Source organism: Theropithecus gelada, chromosome 13 (genome assembly GCF_003255815.1).
Source record: "Theropithecus gelada isolate Dixy chromosome 13, Tgel_1.0, whole genome shotgun sequence".
Taxonomy (NCBI): Eukaryota; Metazoa; Chordata; class Mammalia; order Primates; family Cercopithecidae; genus Theropithecus; species Theropithecus gelada.
This window is the reverse complement of record NC_037681.1, coordinates 6,316,584-6,335,652: the sequence shown is the minus strand read 5'-3', so window position 1 is coordinate 6,335,652 and position 19,069 is coordinate 6,316,584. Positions and strand designations below refer to the sequence as shown.

The 19,069-nt window shown below is 39.8% G+C and overlaps 1 protein-coding gene across 1 annotated transcript in view; it reads left to right on the top strand.

The window, feature by feature from the left end:
* Positions 1 to 19,069, top strand: part of ACOXL (acyl-CoA oxidase like) — a 365,308-nt gene that overhangs the window by 326,774 nt on the left and 19,465 nt on the right. Inside the window, 1 exon segment of the mRNA XM_025353945.1 lies at positions 15,067 to 15,168. Coding sequence (XP_025209730.1) covers positions 15,067 to 15,168 — 102 coding nt within the window.

The following is a 19,069-nucleotide window of genomic DNA, read 5'->3' as shown; positions in this document are numbered from 1 at the left end:
ATGTCTTCTTTTGAGAACTGTCTGTTCATATCCTTTGCCCACTTTTTGATGGGTTTTTTTTTTTTTTCTTGTAAATTTGTTTGAGTTCTTTGTAGGTTCTGGATATTAGCCCTTTGTCAGATGAGTAGGTAGATTCACTCTGCTGCCCAGGCTAAAGTGCAATGGCACGATGTCAGCTCACTGCAACCTCTGCCTCCCATATCCAAGCAGTTCTCATGCCTCAGCCTCCCAAGTAGCTGGGATTACAGGGGCCCACCACCATGCCCAGCCAATTTTTGTATTCTAAGTAGAGGTGGGGTTTCACCGTGTTGGCCAGGCTGGTCTCGAACTCCTGACCTCAAGTGATCTGTCCACCTCAGCCCCACAAAATGCTGGGATTACAGGCGTGAGTCACCACACTTAGCCTGTATTTTCTACTTCTTTACTGAAACTTACTATTCTACCATTTGTTTCAAGAAGGTTTGTGATTGTTCATTAGATAATTTTTAGAGTGGCTACTTTAAAGCTTTTGCCAGGTAATTCTAACATCTGTGTCATTTTGTTGTTGGCATCTGTTGATTGCCAGTTTTCATGCAAGCTACATTTCTTTTCCTTCGTATGCTGAAAAATATTTATTTTTATATTCTTTATTTTTATATTTTTATTAAATTATTTCCTAGGCCTTTGAATATTATGTTATGAGATTCTGGATGTTGTTTAAAACCTATGGAGAATGTTGGCGTTTTTGTTTTAGCAGGCAATGTACCTGGTTATGTTTGGGCTACAAATTTCAATGCACCTTCTGTTGATTGTGATTCCAATGTTGGTTTAGCCTTCAAACCTTTTGCAGCACTATTTAGCTATGTTCCATGTATGCACCACTCACAGGCCAGTCTGGCATCTGAATTCTCATCTGTTTACTAGTTCAGTTATTAAGGCCTTTTTTAAAAAGCTGTATATTTATTTGTTTATTTATTTTTAAAATTTTTATAAATTTATGGAGTACAGTGCAATTTTGTTAATACATGCATATATTCCTTAGTGGTAAATTCAGGGATATTAGGGTTATTCCTTGGGTATTCCATAGGGTATTCATCACCCAGATAGTGTATATTGTACCCATTAAGTATTTTCTCATCATCTATCCCCCCTAGCCTCTCACCCTTCTGAGTCTCCATTGCCTGATTCCACATTCTGTGTCCTAGTGTATACATTATTTAGTTCCCACTTATAAGTGAGAACATGTAATATTTGTCTTTCTATGTCTGTTCAAAGTCTTTTGTATGCTAATTAGCATAAAATCCATGCATGAAAGCCTCAGGCTGCATTCAACATTTCATAAATAACTTTATGGGGCTGCTTTCCCAAGTCCTGCCTCTCCATGACCATTCTGATACTTTCTGGTTCCCTGGGGCTTCCTCTCCTCATCCTCCAGCCAGAAAGCTGAGGTTTAGTTATCCCACTCTGCTACATGCACATGCTTCCAGGGACATGAGCAGCATGAGGATAAAGAGTTAAACTCACTGCCAGTTTTGCAGCACTTTGAATTCTGATCTTCTTCCCTAATCTACCCACCAGTATTTATTTTTCAGAGTCCACAAGTAGCTTCTCCATGCACTCTGTCCAGAATTATGGCTGTATTCAGTGAAAGAGATGGGGGAAGTCATCTCCTCTATGTTACGCAGAACCAGAGCCCATACATAGCCTATACCTTTAGTGAGAGTCATCTTTTTTTTTTTAAATTCTGATTAGTGGAGGTACTACAGTGTGGTAGGCCAAAAAAAAAAAGAAAAAAAAAATCTTTGATTTCTGAAAGAATTAATTCCATTCAGGGATTCGACTTCTTCCTGGTTTAGTCTTGGGAGAGTGTATGTGTCCAAGAATTTATCCATTTCTTCTACATTTTTCAGTTTATTTGCATAGAGGTGTTTATAGTATTCTCTGATGGTAGTTTGTATTTCTGTGGGATCAGTGGGGATATCCCCTTTATCGTTTTTTGTTATGTCTGTTTGAGTCTTCTCTCTTTTCTTCTTTATTAGTCTGGCTAGCGATCTATTTTGTTAATCTTTTCAAAAAACCAGCTCCTGGATTCATTGATTTTTTGAAGGATTTTTCGTGTCTCTATCTCCTTCAGCTCTGCTCTGATCTTAGTTATTTCTTGTCTTCTGCTAGCTTTTGAATTTGTTTGCTCTTGCTTCTCTAGTTCTTTTAATTGTGATGTTAAGGTGTTGATTTTAAATCTTTCCTGCTTTCTCCTGTGGGCATTTAGTGCTATAAATTTCCCTCTAAACACTGCTTTAGCTGTGTCCCAGATACTCTGGTATGTTGTGTCTTTGTTCTCATTGGTTTCAAAGAACTTATTATTTCTGCCTTGATCTCTTTATTTACCCAGTAGTCATTCAGGAGCAGGTTGTTCTGTTTCCATGTAGTTGTGCAATTGAGGCAGTAATTAATAGCCTACCAACCAAAAAAAAAAAGCCCAGGACCAGATGGATTCACAGCCAAATTATACCAGAGGTACAAAGAGGAGCTGATACCGTTCCTTCTGAAACTATTCCAAATAATAAAAAAAGAGGGAATCCTCCCTAACTCATTTTATGAGGCCAGCATCATCCTGATACCAAAACCTGGCAGAGACACAACAACGAAAAAAAGATTTCAGACCAGTATCCCTAAAGAACAACAATGTGAACATCCTCAATAAAAAACTGGCAAACCAAATCCAGCAGCACATCCGAAAGCTTATCCACCAAGATCAAGCCGGTTTCATCCCTGGGATGCAAGGCTGGATCAACATATACAAATCAATAAACATAATCCATCACATAAACAGAACCAATGAAAAAATCACATGATTATCTCAATAGATACAGAAAGGCCTTCAATAAAATTCAACACTCATTCATGCTAAAAACTCTGAATAAACTAGATATGGATGGAATGTATCTCAAAACAATAAGAGCTGTTTATGACAAACCCACAGCCAATATCATACTGAATAGGCAAAAGTTGGAAGTATTCCCTTTGAAAACCAGCACAAAACAAGGATGCCCTCTCTCATCACTCCTATTCAACATAGTATTGGGAGTTCTGGCCAGGGCAATCAGGCAAGAGAAAGGAATAAAGCGTATTCACATAGGAAGAGAGGAAGTAAATTTCTCTCTGTTTGCAGATGACATGATTGTATATTTAGAAAACCCCATCGTCTCAGCCCAAAATCTCCTTAAGCTGATAAGCAACTTCAGCAAAGTCTCAGGATACAAAATCAATGTGCAAAAATCACAAATGTTCCTATACACCAATAACATACAAACAGGGAGCCAAATCATGAGTGAACTCCCATTTAACATTGCTACAAAGAGAATAAAATACCTAGGAATACAACTTGCAAGGGATGTGAAGGACATCTTCAAGGAGAACTACAAGCTGCTGCTCAAGGAAATAAGAGAGGACACAAAAAAAACATTCCATGCTCATGGGAAGAATCAATATCATGAAAATGGCCATACTGCCCAAAGTAATTTATAGATTCAATGCCATCCTCACCAAGCTACCATTGACTTTCTTCATGGAATTAGAAAAAGCTACTTTAAATCTCATATGGAACCAAAAAAGAGCCTGTATAGCCAAGACAATTCTAAGCAAAAGGAACAAAGCTGGAGGCATCACATTACCTGACTTCAAACTATACTACAAGGCTACAGTAACCAAAACAGCATGGTACTGGTACTAAAACAGATATATAGACCAATGGAACAGAACAGAGGCCTCGGAAATAATGTAGATGTGTACATCTACAACCATCTGATCTTCAACAAACCTGACAAAAACAAGCAATGGGGAAAGGATTCTCTATTCAATAAATGGTGTTAGGAAAACTGACTAGCCATATGCAGAAAACTGAAACTGGACCCCTTCCTTACACCTATACAAAAATTAACTCAAGATAGATTAAAGACTTAAATGTAAGACCTAAAACCATAAAAATCCTAGAAGACAACCTAGGCAATAGCATTCAGGACATAGGCATGGGCAAAGACTTCATGACTAAAACACCAAAAGCAATGGCAATAAAAGCCAAAATTGACAAATGGGATCCAATTAAACTAAAGAGCTTTGGTACAACAAAAGAAACTATCATCAGAGTGAACAGGCAACCTATAGAATGGGAGAAAATTTTTGCAACCTATCCTTCTGACAAAGGGCTAGTATCCAGAATCTACAAAGAACTTAAATTTACAAGAAAACAAACAAACAACCCCATCAAAAAGTGGGTGAAGGATATGAATAGACATTTCTCAAAAGAAGACATTTATGCGACCAACAAACATATGAAAAAAGCTCATCATCACTGGTCATTAGAGAAATGTAAATCAAAACCACAATGAGATACCATCTCATGCCAGTTAGAATGGCATTCATTAAAAAGTCAGGAAACGACAGATGCTGGAAAGAATGTGGAGAAATAGGCACACTTTTACACTGTTGGTGGAAGTGTAAATTAGTTCAACCATTGTGGAAGACACTGTGGCAATTTCTGGTTCTAGATTCCAAGGATCTACCATTTGATCCAGCAATCCCATTAGTGGGTATATACCCAAAGGATTGTAAATCATGCTACTATAAAGACACATGCACACATATGTTTATTGCAGCACTGTTCACAATAGCAAAAACTTGGAACCAACCCAAATGCCCACCAGTGATAGACTGGATAAAGAAAATGTGGCACATGTACACCGTGGAATACCATGTAGCCATAAAAAAGGATAAGTTCATGTGCTTTTCAGGGACATGGATGAAGCTAGAAACTATCATTCTCAGCAAACTAACACAAGAACAGAAAACCAAACACCACATGTTCTCACTCATAAGTAGGAGTTGAACAATGAGCACACATGGACACAGGGAGGGGAAGATCACACATCGGGGCCTGTCAGGGGGTTGGGGTTAGGGGAGGGATAGCATTAGGAGAAATACCTAATGTAGATGATGGGTTGATGGGTTCAGCAAACCACCATGGCACATGTATACCTATGTAACAAACCTGCATGTTCTGCACATGTATCCCAGAACTTAAATTATAATAATTTAAAAAAAAGAATTAATTCCAACTCTTACTCTATCATTTAACTTTCTTCATGCCTCTGTTTCTTCATGTGTAAAATGGGGGCTGTGTCAGGGGTCCCCAAGACTATCCTCAGTTTCAGGGATTTGCTAGAAGGTCTCATAGGATGCAGATAGGCTGTTATATTCATAGTTATAGTTTATTACAGCAAAAAAAATACAGATTAAAATCAGCAAAGGGAAAAGGTACAGAGGGGGTAAAGTCCAGGAAAGATCAGCAAGCTTCCAATTGTCCACTTCCAGTGGAGTCTATAGACAGCATTTAATTCTCCAAACAATGACGTGTGACAACATGTGCAAGGTGGTGGCAACCAGATCACCCAAACCTTGGAGTCCAGGGTTTTTTTTTTTTTGTTTTTTTTTTTATCAGTCACATAAGCATGTAGCACTCATGTGACTGACCTCAGCTCCTCAGACCATATCGCACAACTCCCCTAGAGGTAAAAGTGATGCACCATGGCCCAAAGGTCCAGGCATACAAACACACTCATACCAGGAAAGATACTACAAGAGTTCAAAAGTCTCTCTCCCAAGAGCCAGGCAAGGGCCAGTCCGGAAAACTTTGGGTTTGTGCAAGATTTGAGCAGCCCAGACCTGTTAACTGTTTCCTGCACAGGTCTACAACTTTTAGCTTTTAGAGTTATTATGAGGACTAAATGAGGTGGATATAAAATACCTTGTAGTGTCTGACACATGGTAGGTGTTTGATAAATATTAGCTATTAGACTCTGTAGACAGAGATTTCAAAGAGGCACATGGATTTGTGAGGAAGAAAAACAGAAACATTATTCTGACAATACATCCAGAAAAAAAAATGTGATTTGGGGCCAGGAGTGGTGGCTCATACCTGCAATCTCCACATTTTGGGAGGCCAAGGGGAAAGGATCGCTTGAGCCCAGGAGTTCAAGACCAGCCTGGGCAAGATGGCAAGATCCCATCTCTCCAATACAATAAAAAAGGTTATGATTTGAGACATACTTATAGAAACCAGGGTAGGAGTAGAGGGACTGTCTTATGGACACAGGTCTAAGGAACACACACACACACACACACACACACACACACACACAATGAGAAGTGGAAGGATTGTGGGGGAGACATTTGTCCAAATATAAACACAAAGCATTTAATAAATGTCAGTAGGGCCAAACCCCAGCATAACATGAGGCTTGACAAATAATCTTATACAAATTTAAAAGGCCATTTTTAGCTATATTCAAGATGTGAAGAGATGGACTCTTGGTTTAGGCAAGAAAAATTTGGTATTAATATGTGGCAAAAAGAAAGCAAAGCGACTTATCTCCTATTATGTTCTTATCTTCTCTCTGAAGGAATGTTGTTCTCAGCTGGAAAGGACTTGTGATTGACAGAGATTTCAAACCAAGGAGGACAAAAGAAATTCCAGAATATTATAAATAAGCAAATGTCCACCTTTTCAAAGACAGCTAACAACACAATGACAGGATCAAATCCACACATATCAATACTAACCTTGAATGTAAATGAGCTAAATGACCCAATTAAAAGGCACAGAGTGGCCAACTGGATAAAGAGCAAGACCCAATAGTATGCTGTCTTCAAGAAACCTGTCTCACATGCAATGACATCCATAGGCTCAAAATGAAGGGATGGTGAAAAATCGACCAAGCAAATGGAAAACGGGGAAAAAAAGCAGAGGTGGCAATCCTAATTTCAGGCAAAACATACTTTAAGCCAACAAAGATTTTAAAGGCAAAGAAGGACATTACACAATAGTAAAGGATTCAATTCAACAAGATGTAACTACCCTAAATGTATATGCACCCAACACAGGAACACCCAGATTCATAAAGCAAGTTCTTAGAGACCTATGAAGAGATTTATATTCCCACACAATAATAGTAGGAAGCTTCATCACCTCAATGACAGACAGATCATTGAGGCAGAAAATTAACAAAAGTATTCAGGACCTGAACTCAGCACTGGATCAAATGGACCTGATAGACATCTACATAACTCCCCACCCAAATACAACAGAAGATACCTTCATCTCATTGCTACATGGCACATACTCCAAAATTGACCACACAGTCGGATATAAAACAACACTCAGCAAATTCAAAAACACTGAAATCATACCAACCGTGCTCTTGGACCACAGAGCAACAAAAGTAGAAATCAAGACTAAGAAAATTGCTAAAACCATATAATTACATAGAAATTAAACAACCTGCTCTGAATGACTTCTGAGTAAACAATGAAATTAAGGCAGAAATCAAGAAGTTCTTTGATACTAATGAGAACAAAGATACAATATAGCAGAATCTCTGGGACACAGGTAAGGTAGTGTTAAGAGGGAAATTTTTATCGCTAAATGCCCACATCGTAAAGTTGGAAAGATCTGAAATTAATTACCCAACATTACAATGAGAGGAACTAAAGAAGCAAGAGCAAGCCAACCCCTAAACTAGCAGAAGACAAGAAATAACCAAAATCAAAGCAGAACTGAAGGAGATTGAGACATTAAAAAAAAAAAAAACAAAAGATCAACAAATCCAAAAGTTGGTTCTTTGAAAAAATTAATAAGATAAATAGAACACTAGCTAGACTAATAAAAAAGAAAAGAGAGAAAGTCCAAATAAACACAATTAGAAATGACAAAGGGGATGTTACCACCAACTCCACAGAAATACAAATAATCATCAGAGACTCCTATGAATCTCTGTATACACACAAACCAGGAAATCTAGAAGAAATGGATAAGTTCCTAGACACATACATCCTCCCAAGGCTGAACTAGGAAGAAACTGAATCCCTCAACAGACCAATAATGAGCTCCAAAATTGAATCAGTAATAAATAGCCTACCAACCAAAAATAGCCCAGGACCAGATTCACAGCCGAATTCTACCAGATATACAAAGAAGACCTGATATTATTACTACTGAAACTATTTCAAAACATTGAGAAGGGACACCTCCCCAACTCATTCTATGAGGCTGGCATCATCCTGATACCAAAGCCTGGCAAAGACACAACAAAAAAAGAAAACTTTAGGGCAATATCCTTGATGAACATAGGTGCAAAAATACTCAAGTAAATCCTAGCAAATCAAATCCAGCAGTATGTAAAAAGCTAATCCACCATGATCAAGTAGTTTTTATCCTTGAGATGCTAGGTTAGTTCAACATACACAAGTTAATATATGTGATTCATCACATAAACAGAACTACAGACAAAAACCATATGATTATCTCAATGGATGCAGATGAAATTCGATAGATATATGTGAATGGAATTGCACTTCCTGATTTGGCTCTCAGCTTGGATATTGTTGGTGTATAGAGGGTGGGTTGTTGGTTTATTGAGGGTTTTTAACATGAAGGAATGTTGCATTTTATCGAACATCTTCGATAAAAGCCACTGAAGGAACATACTTGAACATAATAAGAGTCATCTATGAAAAACCCACAGTCAAAATTATACTGAATGGGCAAAAGCTGGAAGCATTCCCCTTGAAAACCAGCACAAGACAAGGATCCCCTCTCTCACTACCCCTGCTTAACATAGTAAGTCCTGGCCAGAGCTATGAGGCAAGATAAATAAATAAAAGGTATCCAACTAGGAAGGGAAGTCAAACTATTCCTGTTTGCAGACGACATGAATATATGTCTAGAAAAACCCTATGGTCTCTACCCAAAAGCTCCTTGAGCTAATAAACAACTTCAGCAAATTTCAGGATACAAAATCAACATATAAAAATCAGTAGCATTCCGATACACCAACAAAATCCAAGTTCAGAGCCAAATCAGAAATGCAATCCCATTCACAATTGACACAAAAAGAAGAAAATACCTAGAAATACAAATAACCAGAAATGTGAAAGATCTCTACGATGAAAATTATAAAACACTGCTCAAAGAAATCAGAGATGACACAAACAAATGGAAAAACATTCCATGCTTATGGATAGGAAGAATCAATATTGATAAAATGGCCATCCTGACCAAAACAATTTACAGATTTAATGCTATTGCTCTCAAACTATCAATGACATCCTTCACAGAACTAGAAAAAGTTCTTTTAAAATTCATACAGAACCAAAAAAGATTCCAAATAGCCAAGGCAATCCTAAGCAAAAAGAACAAAGCTGGAGGTATCATATTACTCAACTTCAAACTGTATTACAGATACAGTAATCAAAATATCATGGTACTGGTACAAAAACTGACACAGAAACCAATGGTACAGAATAGAGAGCCCAGAAATAATGCTGCACACCTACAGTGCAGCACACCATCTGATCTTTGACAAAGCTAACAAAGCAAGCAATGAGGAGAGGACTCCCTAGTCAGTAAATGGTGCTGGGATAACTGACTAGCCATATGCTAAAGACTGAAACTGGACCCCTTCCTTACACCATATATTAAAATCAACTCAAGGTGGATCAAAGACTTAAATGTAAAACCTAAACCTATGATAACCTGGGAAATACCATTCCAGATGTAGGAACTGGCAAAGATTTCATTACAAAGATGCCAAAAGCAATTAAAACAGAAGCAAAAATTAACAAATTGGATCTAATTAAACTAAAGAGTTTCTTCACAGCAAAAGAAACTATCAACAGAGTGAACAACCATCCTACAGAATGGGAGAAAATATTTGCAAACTGTACATCTGACAAAGGTCTAATATCCAGCATCTATAAGGAACTTAAATTTATTTATTTATTTATCTTTTTTTTTTTTTTTGAGACGGAGTTTCGCTCTGTCACCCAGGCTGGAGTGCAGTGGCCGGATCTCGGCTCACTGCAAGCTCTGCCTCCTGAGTTTACGCCATTCTCCTGCCTCAGCCTCCCAAGTAGCTGGGACTACAGGCACCCACCACCTCGCCCGGCTAGTTTTTTTGTATTTTTTTTTAAGTAGAGACGGGGTTTCACTGTGTTAGCCAGGATGGTCTCGATCTCCTGACCTCGTGATCCGCCCGTCTCGGCCTCCCAAAGTGCTGGGATTACAGGCTTGAGCCACCGCACCCGGCCAGAACTTAAATTTATAAGACAAAAACAAACAACCCCATTGAAGAGTAGGCAAAGAACATGAAGAGACACTTCAAAAGAAGACATACATGTGGCCAACAAGCATATGAAAAAATGCTCAATATCACTAATCATTAGAAAAATGCAAATCAAAACCACAATAAGAAACCATCTCACACCAGTCAAAATGGCTATTATTAAAAAGTCAAAAAATAACAGATGCTGGCAAGGTTGCAGAGAAAAAGGGGACGCCTATATACTGCTGGTGGGAGTGTAAATTAGTTCAACCATTGCTGAAAGCAGTGTGGCAATTCCTCAAAGAACTAAAAGCAGAATTACCATTCAACCCAGCAATCCCACTACTGGGCATATACCCAAAGGAATATAAATCATTCTACCATAAGGATACATGCATGCATGTGTTCACTGCAGCACCATTCACAATAGCAAAGACATGCAATCAACTGAAATGCCCATTAATGGTAGACTTCATAAAGAAAATGTGGTATATATACTATGCAGCCTTAAAAAAAAATGAGATAATGTCCTTTGTAGGAACGTGGATAGAGCTGGAGTTCATTATCCTTAACAAGTCAGCATAGGAACAGAAAACCAAGTACTACTTATTCTCACTTTTAAGTGGGAGCTAAATAATGAGAACACATGGACACACAGAGGGGAACAACAGACACTGGGGCCAACCTTAGGGTGCAGGGTGGGAAGAGGGAGAGGATCAGGAAAAATAACTATGGGGTACTAGGCTTGGTACATGCGTGATGAAATAATCTATACACCAGACTCCCCATGACATCAGTTGAACTATACCCACACATATATCCCTGAACCTAAAATAAAAGTTAAAACAAAAACAAGAAAAAGTAGATATGGGAAACTATAGAATCTGAGATTAATATAAATCCAAGTTAAAATTCTACAAAAGACTATTCCAGATAGTTTATGTACAAATAGAAAAGGGACCATCACTAGAAGGCTGCCTAGTTAAGTAAGGATAAGTAAAGATTAATTAAGTAAGGTTTATCCTTCCTTTCTTATACGTCCTTTCTTAATCAGGTTACTGGAAGAGAAAATTTGGGCCCAGGTGTGGTGGCTTACGCCTGTAATCCCAGCACTTTGGGAGGCCGAGGCAGGTGGATCACGAGGTCAAGAGATTGAGACCATCCTGGCCAACATGGTAAAACCCCATCTCTACTAAAAATATAAAAAATTAGCTGGGCATGGTGGTGCAAGCCTGTAGGCCCAGCTACTCGGGAGGCTGAGAAAGGAGAATCACTTGAACCAGGGAGGCGGAGGTTGTAGTGAGCTGAGATCACACCACTGCGCTCCAGCCTGGTGATAGAGCGAGACTCCATCTCAAAAAGAAAAAAAAGAAAAGAGAGGAAAATTGGAAAAATGGATGATGTGTCTCGATTTTGGCCAACATTTTGCCAAACTCTCAGGATCTCCTATAGATCAACTAGAGAAAGAAGAGTCACGGAATATTCCATTAAATAAGTTTCCAGAGAGCTTGAATCAAGCTTCAGATAACTTGAATTAAGCTGATGTAGACCTATCAGCTGACAAGACTTTACAAACTTGTAAATGACACAACACATCAGGTGACTTAACCAAAATTCATAAAGAACTCCTTGGGGAGTTCAAGGTAGGCCATATCAACAAGATGACTTTAAAATAAATTTAAAATTAAAATCATTCCCTTAAGGATGTATATATGTATGTATGGGTTAGTTGAAAATAGTTTATGGGGGGAAAGGCTTAGTTAGGAATGTCAAATGATCAAATGTTTGATATAAACCAAATGTGCATGGTATTCTTTCACTTATTTATTCAAAAATATTATATACCAACTATAAAAGCACATTCTGCCTTGCTTTGCATGTAAAAGTGTAGAATCCAAAACTAGGGCAATGATGGTGCTGCAGACGCCATAGTGATGAGACAACACTGGATATTGCGTTTAGTTTTATAAGACACCTTGGAGAAGAGAATTAACCATCCAGACTAGGCCACCAGTTTCAAGGTGGCCCAAGAGTTGAAACCAGGTGTTAAGAGGAGATTGACAATCTATCGAGGCTGATCATCCTGAAGATGGAAGACTAAGTGAAGATGTGAAAAATGTCTTTAAATATTTTAAAGGCTATTGTCTGGAAGCTTTCATAGACTACTGCTTGGTTTCTTAGGTAGCAGAAGTTATAACATCAATAGCTATGAGTTATACGAAATTGGGTTTCAGTTAATATCACACAGTGTGTCAGCTCCTTTACCAGACCCTAGGCATATAAAGATGAGCAGGACAAGATCCCCTTCCTCACAGTTAATCCATAAATTCATATTCCATATAGAGAAGTGGCTTCAGACACAATGGCTCTTCCAACAATGAGATTCATTAGGAAACTGGATGCCTCTTAACACACTGAGCTCCCATCTCTGGAACACAAAAGGAAAGACATTTCAGGTACTGTTTGGGGCACTGAGGCTGGGCTGATGGTACCTGTGCCTAGCTGTGGTGTTCTGGTAGCTGCCAAGAACCAGGACTCCTATTTACCAGGACAAGCAAAGCGGGTAGCACAAGGAGAGTCTGAGCTGTGTTCCTGGAGGAAAGCAAAAGATTAAAGCCAAAAAAGTGGCCCTGAGAATCAGGTACAAAAAAGCCACAGACTGTCAACAGGAGAGCAATTCTCGAGTCCAAAGAAGGGAAGAGCAGACATAGCCAGGATGCATGGTGTGAGCCTGGGGAAAACCATCATTTGGGAACAGCCTGGGAATGCCGGCCAGTTAGTGGCTTGTTGGGAGCTCCATGTGATCAAGCAGGCTTTGGCTTGGATCAGATGGGATTGGACAAGACGCTGAATGACCCTTTGTCAGGGGTGTTAGAGATGGGACTTGTGATAGATGTCTTCCATTTGCCTCTGTAGCTCTGCTCACCACTCTTCTCTACCCCGTGTGGATCTAGGAAGTTGACCTACATGGCCTGCATCCGTGGAATCCTCGCCCTTTGGATCTAGTTTGGTTTAGATAACAGCTAGAGCAGTGGTTTGGAGTCTTTGAAGAGGTCCTGCATATCCCTTGTTAGCTGAGAATAGCTAGACATTAAAGAGCGGGGAAGAGAGTGGAGTTAGAATCCCTCTGTTCCCTGCTTGCCTCACCATGGGGTCACCTTGGGATTGCTGTTTTTCTTGGATGAGGGTCACAGCTCCTCTTAAAATGTTCCTGTTTACATAGCTTTTTCTTCCAGGATCCAGCAGCCACTCCCTGCCCTCTACCCTCTAAGCCTAGAAGGTGGTAACAGCTCCAGTTACTAGCTCCAGGTACTGCACTATCTCTTAGGGATCTCCTACATCTTGTCCATCCTATTTAAATACTTCTTAGATTATACTAATGTGAACGTATCATCTGTTTCTTGGTTGAACCCTGGCTGATACAGGATTCTGGATTGAGTAACAAGATGGACTAGATTATTTCTAAGAACTCTTACACTTCTAGAGCTCCGGATTTCTTGTCACTGATCTTATATTTTTGTATACCTGAGTGATGAGGATTAAATTTCTGCACCTAGAAACTCACAGCAAATATTTTTGTAGCACATAAGAAGTTCCTCTAGAGACTCATGATTTGGCTTAACCACATAATTTATATGATTTATTATTTTTATAAGAATTTGTGTCTTCAGTATGAATTGCAGTTCATAGTCTCAGTTGCTCACACTATGTCTGAAGGGTCAGCTAACATCTTTATTGGTGTCATGTAAAAGAGCCAAAGGGCACTTAATCTGGCCAAGCAACTACTGTCCAGACTTTGGCAATTTCATAAAAGAGCTGAAATTAATCTGAAATATCTTTCATAAATAAGCTGCTCAGCCACACTGTGACACTTTCTGGGAAGATTGAATAGTTGAGGCTCCTCATAATGATGCTGATCCAAGGACACGCCAGAACCTCAAGAAAAGAACGAGGAGACCACAGGGTCTGCGTGACTGTGAACCGCATGACTTCTGAGTCTGATAAGCCATAGAAGGCAAATTGTCTTCTGGTGGGAAGATCATTTCTATTTGACTCAGAATAAGAGGGTTTTGTTTTTGCTTGGTTTGGTTTTGAGGCTGTCTTACTTCTAAGGAGTCATTATCTTTTAGAGATACACAGTGAGATGTTTGTGGATGAAATGATATGACTGAGGTCTGCTTTGCAGTGATACAGAGAGGGGGAATAGGTGGGAGCAGAGTCAAAACAAGATTCGTGGTGAGTGGATATGGGTGATGGAGACATGAGGCCCATACTATGCTCTCTATTTTTGTGTGATTTTGGAATTATTGAATATTAAGAGTTATGTGAATAAACAGTTAAATAAAAAGTGACTTCTTCCTACAGGGAAACTCATTTATTTTTGCTTGGTACCCATGATGTGATGCAGAAGCTCTGTGTGTAGGTTTCAGAAACGTAATAGGAAAAAACATATTGAAACAAAATGTAAATGAGGATTGCTATTCTTTTGTGAAAGTTTACCCAAATCATGCTCAATGGAAAATATCAAGATATTATTATTCAGGATGTACTTTTAGAGTATCTTTCATGTGGACTTTGCTGTATGGACTTTACTCCTAAATAACTTGGGGTAGAGGAGAACCAGGTAAGTTATATATGAAATAAGATTGGTTGTGAATTAAAATTTCTTCAGTTTTGGGGAAGGATACATGGGAGTTCATTTTACTATTTGTTCTACTTTTGTATATGCTTTAAATTTTTCATAGAACTTTTTTAAAAAAAGAAATCTATACTGCACATCCAAAACATGGCCATTTTACATTAGGAAAGTATTAACTTTTATGATTTTATGAAATGTAATATTATGTTATTTCTCTTTCACCTCCTTAGATTTTGTGTTTTCTAATATATTGCTATTTGTCCATTTCTTTTGTTTTCCCCCACTCCTTAGTGTTGTCTGTTGTATGGAACCAAGTTGGTGTTTCAGGAGCGGGCCTGGTATTTAGAACATAAATACTTGACTCCCATGGCCAGCCTGAGGATCAGGAATCAGGTAAGGTCCCTGGGGTACAGAAAAACACTTTGTACATCAGCCTGGTCTCTTTGCTTTCTTAGTAAACAGTCCTGCCAATCTTCTATCGGTTTCCACTCATGGATTTTTATGCCTCTGGGACTTCACATATATGTTTTCACTGCCTATCATGATCGTATTACACTTCAGAGTTTAGGTGACAAGGGAATGACTCATTGTACATGAGCTTTCTAAATGAAAAAGAGAGGAAGGTGTCAAAGTGTTTTCCTTGTCGTGGCAAAAAAAAAGTATTAATGATTTCTTTTCTGCTTCTTATCAAAGCCTATTAATACATTGTTCATATTAAGAAGAAAGACCCGGGGTATTTTTATGTCAGTGGTAGCCATGGGGAATTCAATACAATAGCTATGGAGCACCTGAAAAAGAAGGTGAGGCCAGTATTCACCACTAAAATGCTACTGCAAAGAAAAAGAATGTGAAACAGCATACTCATCAGTAAAACACATTTCTGAGTACGTCCTTTCTGCAGGAGAGATGCTGAAACACAAACAGGTATAAGACTCAGTCTCCACATAAAGGGAGCCCATATCCAAGGACACAAAACCAACTTTAAAAACATAAATACTGGCCAGGTGTGGTGGCTCATGCCTGTAATCCCAGCACTTTAGGAGGCTGAGGCGAGCAGATCTCCCAAGCTCAGGAGTTCGACTCCACCTTGGACAAAATGGTGAAACCCTGTCTCTACCAAAATACAAAAAAATTAGCTGGGCATGTGCCTGTAGTCCCAGCTACTCGGGAGGCTGAGGCACGAGAATTGCTTGAGCCCTGGAGTTAGAGGTTGCAGTGAGCAGAGATCGTGCCACTGCACTCCAATTTGGGCTACAGAGTGAGACTCCATCTCAAAACAAAACAAAACAACAACAACAACAGCAAAACACACACACACACACACACACACACACAAATACTCTCACAGGGGCATGGAGGTTTTCAAATGAACTTGGCCATAAGAATAAATTCAGAGTTGACAGAACAGATGTCTTAGGAATAAATGCCATTCTTATGCTAGACCTTGAAGAATAGAAAATTAAGAGGTGGTGGCCCAATTGAGAGGGGAAAATACAGTTGAAACTTCAGACAGGGTTGATAAAGGGAGGAAGATCATAGAAATGGAGTACTTAGACATATTAATAAATAATACAGACTTTACCTGTCTAAAGGCAAACCTGGAGAAGTCTTCAGGAATCAGACTACAGTGGACCCTGGAGAACCTGGAAGAACCTTTTTCCTTTTCAGGAAAACAGAGAAAAGTATATGTAATGATGCTACAGTAATGTATTTCTATATAACAAATGACTCCAAACTTATGACTTAAAACAACCACCACGTATTATTTGTCTTGGTCCATTTTTTGCTGCTGTAACAGAATACCATAGACTGGGTAATTTATAAGGAAAAGACATGCATTGCTTACAGTGCTGGAAGATGGAAAGTCCAAGGTCGAGGGGACCACGTCTGGCAAGGGCCTACGTGTAGCACCATCCTATGGAAGGGAAGAGCAAGAGAGCGTGAAAGCAAGAGAGAAGGAAGGGAGGGGTTGAACTTATCGTTTTATTAGGAAACACTCCTGAGATAACAGCATTAATCCATTCATGAGGGCAGAGCCCTCATGGCCTATTCACCTTCTAAATGTCATCTCTCTCATCACTGTTGCATTGGGGATTAAGTTTTCAACACATAAACTTTGGGGGACACATTCAAGCCACAACATCATTTCTCATGATTTTGCACTCTAGACAGAGTTCAGCTATTAACAGACAGTTCTTCTGCTCCATGTGGTGGCTGCTGGGGTTAGGGGTTCAAAATGACTTCTTCACTCTTATGGCTGGCACCTCAGCTAGGATGACAGGAATAGATGGGCAATTGTCTCCTTCCATGTAGCCTAGTTTGGGCCTGTTCACAGTAGGGTAGTTTCAGGTGGTCGAATGTTTTATTTGATGGCTTCCAGGAAGGAGAAAGTAGAAGATGCCAGTCTTCTTAAAGGAGAGGCCAAGAACTAACAGTGTTACTTCCACTGAATTCTATCAGTCAAAGGAAGTCACAGTGCCAGCACAGATTCAGAGCTGGAGGAGACACTTTACCGCTTGATGTGAGGAGTACATGTACATGCTGGGAAGGAAAGAATTGATGGCAGCTATCTTTGAAGACTATTTCCCACAAAGAGAGTGCCCACTTTGGGAAGATGGAAGAATACTTTTTAATTAGGAAAAAAAAAACCAAAACTACATAAGGGAAGATTTTAAATCTGTGCCACCAGGTATTTCAGTGACACAGAATTAGATAAACAATATACAATATATCAAAGGAATATTTAGTGAAGGAAATGAACTTTCATATAAAACATTGAAGTGCTTTTGTATTTTTTTTGTATTTTTTTTTTTTTTTTTTTTTTGAGACGGAGTCTCACTCTGTTCCCCTGGCTGGAGTGCAGTGGCGCGATCTCGGCTCACTGCAAGCTCCGCCTCCCGGGTTCCTGCCATTCTCCTGCCTCAGCCTCCCAAGTAGCTGGGACTACAGGCGCCCGCCACTGCGCCCGGCTAATTTTTTTGTATTTTTAGTAGAGACGGGGTTTCACCGTGGTCTCGAACTCCTGACCTTGTGATCCGCCCGCCTCGGCCTCCCAAAGTGCTGGGATTACAGGCGTGAGCCACCGCGCCCGGCCTGTATTTTTTTTTGAGATGGAGTCTTGCCTTGTCACCCAGGCTGGAGTGCAGTGGCATGATCTCAGCTCAGTGCAACCTCGGCCTCCCAGGCTCAAGTGATTCTCTTGTCTCAGCTTCCTGAGTAGCTGGGATTACAGGCACCCGCCACCATGCCTGGCTAATTTTTGTGTTCTTAGCAGAGATGGGGTTTCACCATGTTGGCCAGGCTGGTCTTCAACTCCTGGACTCAAGTGATCCGCCAGTCTTGGCCTCCCAAAGTGCTGGGATTACAGGCAAGATCCACCACACCCGGCCTGCTTTTGTATTCTTACAGTGCCACATGCTTTCCACACTTCTCACTTACTGGATCCTCTTAACAGCCTGGGAGATAAGCAGGCAGGAGCCAGCCACTGTGGAACAAGCTTTATCTGTAGGGCTATAGGACATCTCAAAGCCTTCTTTGTCACATCGCTGAGCTGCCAACCCTGGGCACTCATCCCGTTTGCTGGTATCCCCAAAGGGGAGAGGATAGTGGAGCTGGCACAAATCCTTCCTTTCCCACTGCCACCATAACTCTTTGCAGGGATCTCAAGGCTTTAGAGAAATGATTTGCAGCCATTCTTCACAAAAAATATCTGGGACCCTTGGTCAATTGAAAGTGCTACATGAAAGTGTGCTTGCAAAGAGAGTGCTTGCAAAGACAGTGTGCTTGCAGAGAAGATTAGAAGAGACTGGGCTGACTGGTATTACTGACATGGGTCCAGGTGTTTTCACATGATAGCTCTCCACAGTTACTGATTCTTTCTTCAGATGCATCTAACATTCTGGTTACTTCATCCCCCTAGTTTTTAATTCCAATTGTTAGAATTTTTATTTTTAAAATTATTGTTATGTTATTATTATTATTTTGAGACAGAGTCTTGCTCTGTAACCCAGGCTGGAGTGCAGTGGCCTGATCTTAGCTCACAGCAACCTCTGCCTCCCGGGTCCCTGTTCAAGCCATTCTCCTGCTTCAGCCTCCCGAGTAGCTGGGATTATAGGCACGTGCCATCATGCCCAGCTAATTTTTGTATTTTAGCAGAGATGGGGTTTCCTCATGTTGGCCAGGCTGGTCTTGAACTCCTGACCTCGTGATCTGCCCCCTTCGGCCTCCCAAAGTGCTGGGATTACAGGAAAAAAGGAATTTTTTATGTCATACATGTCACTTTTTCATTTCCTGT